The sequence below is a fragment of the Poecilia reticulata genome, chromosome 19 (assembly GCF_904066995.2).
Source record: "Poecilia reticulata chromosome 19, P_reticulata-male-v2, whole genome shotgun sequence".
In the NCBI taxonomy this organism is placed as follows: Eukaryota; Metazoa; Chordata; class Actinopteri; order Cyprinodontiformes; family Poeciliidae; genus Poecilia; species Poecilia reticulata.
In genome coordinates, this window is record NC_088848.1 from 23,456,912 (window position 1) to 23,467,180 (window position 10,269).

The 10,269-nt window shown below is 39.9% G+C and overlaps 1 protein-coding gene across 1 annotated transcript; it reads right to left on the bottom strand.

Moving 5' to 3' along the window:
• Positions 1-3,089: 3,089 nt before the first annotated feature.
• LOC103482169 (parvalbumin beta-like) lies at positions 3,090-5,197 on the bottom strand. Its single transcript, XM_008438157.2, has 5 exons — positions 5,082-5,197; positions 4,565-4,631; positions 4,089-4,221; positions 3,593-3,702; positions 3,090-3,505 (listed from the first exon to the last, which is right to left on the bottom strand). Exons 2-5 carry the CDS (start codon positions 4,623-4,625, stop codon positions 3,480-3,482), a joined length of 330 nt encoding a protein of 109 aa, XP_008436379.1. The 5' UTR covers positions 4,626-4,631; positions 5,082-5,197; the 3' UTR covers positions 3,090-3,479.
• Between the last annotated feature and the right edge of the window lie 5,072 nt (positions 5,198-10,269).

Below are 10,269 nucleotides of genomic sequence, written 5' to 3' on the forward strand. Positions count from 1 at the left end.
AAAGTCATGGGAATAGAAATTATTTTCACAGGTGTCTACGAAAAATTTAATGAACATTCAAGTTAAAATTTGTAGGCCTAACAGCAGCAGAGTGGAAACAATATTCTTATTTTGTGCCATTTTCTAGTTGTTAAATATTCCACAAAATGACCAGATAAAAGATGTACAACATGCCAGTTTAAACTTTGATCTATTTGCAAAACGACTGAGCTCTGCAACATTAAAACATGGATAGAACTGTAACTACATTAATCATAGCTCTTCTTCTCTTCAGTGTTTGTCAGTTTCTGGTGGTGCAGCTCTGTGCTGCCTTCAGGAGAATGGGACATCAGAGTATCTTCCATAAAACTTCACCCTCATGGCATTTATTGTGCAAACCTGAGCTTTCAGTGGAAAAACAAAAGTTCCAGGTCCTTTTAATGCCATACAAATATGAGACAGAAACATGGATTATATCTTTATATAGACCTGACTATTGATTTATAGATTAATAGTTTTACTGGACAGAAATTAGAAAGAACAAATCTGGTTCTTAATCAAATCCTAATGAGTCAAATTTAAAGTGTCATGGAGTCATCAGCCTCATGACAATAACACTGACATGAAAAATAATATTGAAGAAATAAATATATCAAATCTAATTAAAAACATAAATAAGTGATCAGTTCTTTACTGTTATGGTATGTAAGATATTTATTCTCAGTATTAGATGTGGTCTCAACAAACCCATGACATTTCAACAATATTATTTTACCTTTTCTCTGGAAATAGTGTCTGTTTATTCTTGCCATACAGTCCTCTGTATAAAGTATTGTTCTAAAGGTCTTGCCATACCAGTTTATTCCTCTGCATTTAGTTTCTTAGTTTATTCTTGCATTTTGTTCTCCTAATCGTCATGTGTTTCACATCATGTGTTGATTTTTCACTGTTCAGCGTCGGATTCTCTGTTTTTATGCCATAATTCACATCTAGTTCGTCGCTCCGTTTTATGTCCCGCTTCTCCTGTTTCAGTTTTGCGTAATGTGCGCGTCTTTTTTTTCTTTTTCTTTTAAGCCCTTAAGGTCCAGGGAGGTCAGGAAGCATATCGATGGGGAAAAGACAGACTGACATAAACCTTTTAAAACAACGGAAACAATTTCTGCATTCTGATTATTGAAATTTAAAAGTGCGGTGTTGTTCTATCACCCCCGTTTCATACCGGATCACTTACAGCACCGTGTTAACGCTATAAAATGAACGCTCTCTATCGTGGTATCACCCATGGAGGGATTTCTTTATTTCAATGGGTTCATTTTTCAGAGGGATACACAGTGAGGGTGTCGTGATTTTAGCTACCAGTAGCAGGAGAACGGAGCTGCGCCAAGAAGTTAACAGAAGTCAACAAACACTGAATAGAAGAAGAGCTGCCATTGATACAGTTGCAGCCAAGCATGGTTTAATGTTACACAATACAGTTTTACCAAGTTGCTCAAAGTCTAAATTGGCATTGTTGTTCATTTAAAGTGTAAAGTTTACCTTCGACCAAACGCCCCCCAAAGGCATCCCAGCGCCCCCCTTTTGTAAAGATGTCCGCCAGCGCCCCCTGGCGTCCTCTGAACGCCCCCCGGGGGGCGGCACCGCCCACGTTGAGAACCGCTAATCTAGACAACAAGTACATTTTTAGTAAGATATAGACATCTGCTTTAAGTCAATAATTCTCAAATATTCTAGAAAAAGTATTAGTTCCATTGGTATTTCACTTATGGGAAAATGAATTCCTGATGTTTCAAGTTAGTCTTGGCATTTTAGTCCTTTTTTTAAACTAGCTATAAAATTTTGCTTAAAATCCTTTAGCATACTTTGCAGTTCTGAATAAATGTATTTATTAGATTTGCTTTGTAATCCTGATTCTGGTCTTAAAACTGCAGCTGAACTCCCAGAGGCATTTTCTAACTTTGATACACAGTCAGTGTTAGCTTCATGGCTTTTCAAGGCTTACTTAAGATTTTTGCAAAATCTTTTAGCTAGTATTCATTCAGACAATTATGAATACGTTTTTTTTTTCTTAAAGCTTAAAACTTAAACCAACCCATATTGGCCCCCATTTTCTCTCGTGCATTTTTCCTAAGCGGACTGACATTTGGATGAGCTGGTAGCCCTGCAGCAAGAAGGTCCTGGGTTCAAGTCCCAGCCTCAAGTCATTCTTTCTGCATAGAGTTTGATGTTCTCCCTGTGCATGTGTCAGATTTCTCCAGGTACTCTGTCCAGTTCCAAACACTGTTAGGCTAATCGGTTACCCAGTGTTGTAGTACTTGAGATCGGTCTTGGTCTCGAGACCGGTCCTTGGTCAGTGTTCATAGTTGAGCGTTATTTACCGTCAGGGCATTGCCTCAATTGCTATGTTTAATGGTGCAAATAGTGATGGTTTCTGACATGAGCAATATGGGCAAACAACCAGGGCGTTATCTTTTTAGGGATGGCGTGAGACCACCGAAGATTGTGGCACAAAGATGGAAGCAAAGCAGAACAACGCTTGTTCTGCTTTTAATATTGGTAAAAATTTATTAAGTATTTAATATCTAGGTGTTTTTATGGGAATATGGATCTTTGAGATCAAATTGAGAAGCAATTTTGATCCTATTTTACCATTTTATCGTGTCCTGTAGCGCGGGGCGCTGGTCTTGGTCTTGACTAGGTCTCGACTTCCCTCAGTCTTGGTCTCGACTTGGTCTCGGACCCTAAAAGTCTTGGTCTTGTCTCAGTCTCGATACGCTCTGGTCTTGGTCTTGGTCTCGGGTTAGGTGGTCTTGACCACAACACTGCGGTTACTATTGCCTTAAGTTGAATATGTATGAGGATGGTTGTTTGGCCTGTGGATGGATGGATGGATGGATGGATGGATGGATGGATGGATGGATGGATGGATGGATGGATGGATGGATGGATGGATGGATGGATGGATGGATGGATGGATGGATGGATGGATGGATGGATGGATGGATGGATGGATGGATGGATGGATTGTTTGTTTGTTTGTTTGTTTGTTTTGGTCCAGCTGGTGCATTATCAGTTTTGCCTCAACAGCCTATTAAAAGACCAGTTTCAGAACGTTGTTATTGAAAAAGAACCTTTATTGTCTCATCGTCCGTCCGTTTTCCATAAAAGTGCATCATTGTTGATCTCACAGCATGCAAATCCCACACAGTAAAACGACGACAGAAGTGAGAGAGAGAGAAAGAGAGAGAGAGAAAAAGACACAAGTCAGCCACGCCATACATTTAGTTAGGTACATTCATCGTGGATAGCACTGGGGTGAGCACGGCCTGAGAGAGAGAAAGAGTTGTTCGTCTGGTCAGGGGGTCACAGGTCAAATATATAAAAGTGTTGCAGAGTCTACAAGGGGTAGAGTGAATGGGAAGAGGAGAAGAGAGGAAGAGGATGTCTTTGTCTCAAGTTGTTCCTTTAGAGTTGTAAAGCCAGATGTTGGTCAGTTTGCCCATTTAACCCTTGACCATGGCAGCGAACTCTGCATAGAGGAGACAATTAAGATATTGTTTCAGCCTTCACGCCTCATAAGTTCAAATGGGTTTGGCCTAAGGAGGCGCTTCCTCACCATCAACTCCGATCTTGCCATCACCATCAGAGTCTCCAGCCTGCATTAAGGTCTTTGTCTCAGCATCAGTCAGAGCTCTGGCGCTGGCAGAGAAGTTCTGCAGGAACAGCCTGGAGAGGAAAGAAAGGGAGGGATGTTTATTGAGTGATATAACAACATGTTTTATTGTGTGCCTAACAAGTGTCTTAGCTCATTTGCTTGGGGATGTTTTACAAAATTGTTTGATTGAGGACACAATTTGTGGAAGCAATTAATTGGAAATCCTGCTATTCCTTGAACTTACTACCGGCTGGAGCTTTACTGTTGCCTGTAGTGCTTGAAAGTTAAATATTTCAAAGTATTTTTTATGATTTCTCTTGGACCGTAGAGCAAAAGAGACATTGAGTTGCTGCCATAGTTTCTTTGGTTGCATTCTTTCTGAATTTACCCTCACTGAGACAGTCTATATGGTAAACCTTCAAAAGCTAAAGTATAAAGGCTTTGAGAGATTGTTTACTTCAGCTCGTCCTCCTCAATGAAGCCGCTCTTGTCTTGGTCAATGATGGCGAAGGCCTTCTTGACATCATCAGCAGACTTGGCAGTCAGGCCGACCTTGGCAAAGAAGTCCTTGTGCTTGAAGGAGTCAGCGGCTGTGAGGAGACAGAGAGGAGGATCACATCAGAAAGTCAAAAAATGATTCAACACAAACCTGCTGCTGGTGCACAGGTTTCTGTTTACAAGGTCTAGTATTTACTTGTAATAATTCTGTCTCAGCATCAGTCAGATGCTAAGCCAGATGTAAAACTGGCTTAGCCACAATGTTAGTTTTGCACTTTTTCAGTGTTTTTAAAGGCTGCAGCCTTTAACTTGATGGTTGAAATAATATTTTAAATCTTCTGCCTTGCATAACAAGTTTACTAAAATGTACAACTTTCTAAGTAGCTTGAAGAAAGTGAAACAAAAATGACTTGAGAGTTTTATTGCTTGGTTTACCTTGGCAAGCTGCAATGGCTGCACTAATGTCAGCATCACTCAGAAATCCGGCGAATGCCATTTTTAACTGAGGAAGAAGAGCAGAAGAAAAATCATCAGTCCAGGACATCAGCTTTGGGAACATCAAACACATTCAAACATATTAAGTCTGGACCAAAGAACATATCAATGTACTTTGAGTTTACAATGTTTACACAACTATAAGTTATCTTCAGCATCTAAGGTAGTCCGGATCAGTAAATAATCCAAGAAAACAAAAAGATAATTTCAGGTTGTCCAGGTTTTTCCGAAACCAAACCCTCCAAGAGAAAAGATCAAATCTTCTTTTGGTCTCAACAGGTTGAGTTTTTTCCCCCCCTATTTTGTTTCTTTTCCAGTCCAAACACCAGGCCCCTGATGTTCAGAAAACAGACCTCTGTGGCCCTTCGTTTGATTTATATCCCATTTTACGAAGGAACACCCTTTGAACCAGAGGTCACATTCGCCTACAGGTCTGCTGCCCTCCAGTGAAACTCACCTCGAGGTTATCTCTAAGACTAGAGAGGATTCGCTCAGATGAATCTGCCGACTGCAGTGAACACCCCAGCCGCTCTCACCGCCTTATATATGCTCCGCTCGGCCGAAATATGATGCATAGGCCATGTAACGGACACTGTGTGCGAAGAAGTCGGCTTGAAAAAATGTGTCAAGTAGACAGAGCCGTTCTATTTATAAGTACATAAATGAAGATGCTTAAATGGTAGGCCAAGTGTGGGCCCAAGCGAAAGTGCTTGATATTGCATCAGGCTAATAATAAACGCTGCTGATTTGGGTAAAACACACTGTGCTAGCAGCCTGTTGGTCTGAGCTGCTCCTCGCAGAGTGAAGAGCAATCTGAGGCTTAGAGTTGTATCAAGAGGTGGTTCATATAATCAGACAGATCCAGCAGTATCAGTCTGGATCCTTCATTAGCTTTGTCGCTCAACAAGCTTTTTACTGTACTATGAAACAAAGCAGCAGTCAATTTAATATTTCTCAAAAAGAAGGGTGAATTATTGACTATTGACTGAATGTCTTCAAATTAATTTAAAATAGTTTTGGCAGGACTTCTAAATGACAGTTTGACTTATTTTATAGAACCTGCTGACAGTCTTATGTCAGGAAGATGCAGCTGTTGTGACAGGACTGCAGCAGTTAAAACTTTATTCTTAAAAGAGAGCAACTATGAAATCCAAAGCATCACATTTCCGATCTACAGTAAAATTTAATAAATTACATCATACAATAACTTTTAAGCAAACGTTAAACATACTTTTCATTACATACACATTTATGCTGTAAAAGGTGTTTTTTTATTTGTCTGATGTAGTATTAAAATTTTAAGTGTAATGCTTTCATTAACTGTAAGTAGAAAATCATAACTAACACAAATGTTAGACACACACAGGAATGAGGACTTCTTGTGTGTAATTATTCTATATAATGTGTTTCAGTAAGTGATAAAGTTCATGAAATAAATGGACTTTTCAGTAATATTACATTTATTTGAATGGGTCTATATGGTTTCTGTTTCTATGTGCTTAATTATAAAAGAATGCTTCCATGTTTGACTTTCCATAATGATTATGACACACAAATTGTATGGTAGTCAGAGGAAGTTGAAATTTATCATTCCTGTCAGTCACAAGTAAATTTTATTTTAGGCTTGAAGTGAAGGACCATTTAGGCCTGCTGAATCCTATTTCTCCACCAGCTTGATTTGCTATGGCGACTGTGTGACAAAGGACGATATTCATTGTTAATGCAAGAGACCAACATACACATGTGTGTGTATATATATATATATATATACATATACATACAGTGGGGAGAACAAATATTTGATACACTGTTGATTTTTCAGGTTTTCCCACTTGCAAAGCATGTAGAAGACTAATTTTTATCATAGGTACTCTTCAACTGTGAGTGATGGAATCTAAAACAAAAATCCAGAAAAATACAATGTATGATTTTTAAATAATTAATTTCCATTTTATTGTGTGAAATAAGTATTTGATACACCAGAAAAAATAAACTTAATATTTGGTACAGAAACCTTTGTTTGCAATTACATAGATCAGACGTTTCCTGTAGTTCTTGACCAGGTTTGCACACACTGCAGCAGGGATTTTGGCCCACTCCTCCATACAGATCTCCAGAGCCTTCAGGTTTCGGGGCTGTCACTGGGCCACACGGACTTTAAGCTCCCTCCAAAGATTTTCTATTGGATTCAGGTCTGGAGACTGGCTAGGCCACTCCAGGACCTTAAGATGTTTCCTACAGAGCCACTCTTTAGTTGCCCTGGCTGTGTGTTTTGGGTCGTTATCATGCTGGAAGACCCAGCCACAACCCATCTTCAGTGCTCTTAGGGAAGGAGGTTGTTGGCCAAAATCTCACGATACATGGCCCCATCCATCCTTCCCACAATATGGTGCAGTCGTCCTGTCCCCTTTGCAGAAAAGCATCCCCAAAGAATGATGTTTCCACCGCCATGCTTCACCGCCAACCCCAAGAACACCATCCCAAGACTGGGATGGTGTTCTTGGGGTTGTACTCATCATTCTTCTTCCTCCAAACATGACGAGTGGAGTTTAAACCAAAAAGTTCTATTTTTGTCTCATCAGACCACATAACCTTCTCCCATTCCTCCTCTGGATCATTCAGATGGTCATTTGCAAACATCAGACAGGCTTTGACATGCGTTGGCTTGAGGAAGGGCACCTTGCGTGCACTGCAGGATTTTAATCCTTGACGGTGTAGAATGTTACTGATTGTTTTCTTTGAGACTGTGGTCCCAGCTCTATTCAGGTCAGGCAGAACTACACCAGGTCCTGCCGTGTAGTTCTGGGCTCATTCCTCACCTTCCTCAAGATCAATGATGCTCCACGAGGTGAGATCTTGCATGGCGCCACAGACCGAGGGAGATTTTCCGTTATTTTGTATTTCTTCCATTTTCTAATAATTGCACCAACTGTTGTTGCCTTCTCACCAAGCTGCTTGCCTATTGTCCTGTAGCCCATCCCAGCCTTGTGCAGGTCTACACTTTTATCCCTGATGTCCTTACACAGCTCTCTGGTCTTGGGCATTGTGGAGATGCTGGAGTCTGATTGATTGAGTGTGTGGACAGGTGTCTTTTATACAGGTAACGAGTTCAAACAGGTGCAGTTGAGTGGAGAACAGGAGGGCTTCTTAAAGAAGAACTAACATGTCTGTGAGAGCCAAAATTCTTACTGGTTGATAGATGATCAAATACTTATTTCACACAATAAAATGGAAATTAATTATTTAAAAATCATACATTGTATTTTTCTGGATTTTTGTTTTAGATTCCATCACTCAGGTGAAAAGTACCTATGATAAAAATTACAGTCTTCTACAAGCTTTGCAAGTGGGAAAACCTGAAAAATCAACAGTGTATCAAATACTTGTTCTCCCCACTGTGTGTGTCTGTCTGTCTGTCTGTCTGTCTAAGACAAGACAAGACAAGACAAGACAAGATAACATAAGATAACATAAGATAACATAAGATAAGATTTTATTAATCCCGCAGTGGGGAAATTTACATTGTTACAGCAGTACAGTACAGAGCAGTACAGAGGACAGAGCAGAACCAATATAAAAATCTATATATACAAAAAATACAAGTGAATATAGAAATACTGAAACAGTATAGTATGAAATATAAAAAATAAGTAAATTCCAGGTGTATATGTTAAGGTAGGCAGATAGGTGATGTTACACATAGATTAAAGTAAATAAATAATAAATGAAATAGTAATGTACGTCATATTGCACATGGTGACAGATAGGCAAGTTATGTTATACATGGTGAAATTTGATATTGCACATAGTTGAGCATTATACCAGTGATAAGCAGGGGTGAAAGTAAGGGGGTGCGGCAGGGTACTGCGTACCCTTAAAATATTTAACGGGGGTACGCAGTACCTGCAAGAGAGGAGCGGCTGTCTGCTGTAAAGAATCAACGGGTCCACTGTGCAGCTGTGAGTTCACCCACTAATCAGCCGTGACTGATTCCATCCATCCATCCATTTTCTTGACACCCTTGTCCCTTAGTGGGGTCGGGAGGGTTCGCTGTGACTGATTAGTTTTTCAAAAACAATCTAAAACACGACTTAATCAGTTAATAAATCGCTTTTTTCCCATTTCATATTGTTTCTGAACTGTTTGTGCTTTGCTAGAGCAGCGGTGCAATACATTGATCGCGCAAGGTTCGATCTCGGCATTAGGTGACAAACCGAACGCTGCCAGGTCGCTGAGACCAGCACGTCGTCCTCTGGCTCGCTTAAAACCTTCGTAACTTTATGATCTCAGTGATTATTGTTTCAACAAGGTGTTGCGCAATTCTGTGCGTTTCGATTCCATTACCAAAATAACGATTAGAGCAGGAGTTTAAAATTAACTAATCAACCACCGCTGTGTTCAGGGAGGCTTATTAATGACCGCAAAATAAATATCAAGCCTGCAAACCTGATATCATAATGGACTAAATGTTTTGTTTTTAATCTCTGGTCGGCTTGTGGAGCACAGGCGGTTGCCATGGCAACGGGTGTGCTAATGACAGAGAGAGAGGAGAATAAAAATGTGTTTTAACTTTGTTTACCTTTGCTGTGGCGCATCACAGCCGCTGTAGTTTCTGAACATTCAATAAACAACAAACTTGGACTAATTATCTCATTAGTCTGTGACTATACGTCATTTACAACAAACATCAAACACGGTAAATATGTTTCATTAAGAATTTAACAAACAAATGGCTTCTACCCGATAACTGTGGGAAATTAAATTAATTGTCTAATATAAAAACTTGTTTGGTGCTGTCAGGCTCAGAGTGTGAGAGGCTTTTCATTTATCAAACACATTTTTTGCCTCTTATTTGGTGGAAATATTGATGTTGATGAGATTTTCTGTAAAATAACCTTTTTCAACCTTTATAGCTCCACTGTTGAAAATGAGAAGCTAATATTCACAAATGACATTGAAATAAAATCCAGTCCAACATCTGGTTTGAGGTGATTCCTCTGGAACCTGTTGGAGGAAAAACATCCCAACTTCAGAAGATGAGCTTTTAACCTAACAGAGCTCTGTGGTTCTTCCTGTCAGAATGAGAGTCAGGGTGAGGAGGCTCCATGTTAGGAAGAGAAGTGGAAGCTGGATCTTCAGAACAAACAGGTCATGATGCTGGGCTACTGATTATCCCTCTGTCTGGACACAGGATCAATATAACCAGTTCAAAAGCTAAAATGAATGGTTATAAACCAGACATGGAAAACTGGGATCACTCCATGCCATGATGTTCATAATTTAGGTCTCATGGCATCTCAAGGTGTCAACATTGCAGCCAGTGGCCTGAGAGAAATACAGCTTTATTTTGTAGCAATTCAAGAGATACCCAGCTGTTATCGCTTCACAAAAATTTAATCAGCACAGAAACTCCAAAGCACACAAAGAAGCTATATATATAGTTTTTTTTTGTCATAGTACACCCAAGAATTTAAAACTACTTTCACCCCTGGTGATAAGTAAGTAAAGCAAACAGGTTTATTGCTTGTAGCAGAGAGTAGTGAACTACTGAAAGCAGCGGGTGTTGTGCAGTCTGACGGCACGCACTTAGGATGCTGCAGCCGGGCATTAAAAGTGCTGCTCAGTGCTGTCAGAGTGGTGCATGG

Excerpts from the sequence above, each read along its gene's own strand:
- LOC103482169 (XM_008438157.2), bottom strand. The coding sequence starts at position 4,625 with ATGGCATTCGCCGGATTTCTGAGTGATGCTGACATTAGTGCAGCCATT. Across the intron at positions 4,222-4,564 it reads AGCCATTGCAGCTTGCCAAG|CCGCTGACTCCTTCAAGCAC; the intron begins GTAAACCAAGCA and ends GTCTCCTCACAG. Across the intron at positions 3,703-4,088 it reads ATTGAGGAGGACGAGCTGAA|GCTGTTCCTGCAGAACTTCT; the intron begins GTAAACAATCTC and ends TTTCCTCTCCAG.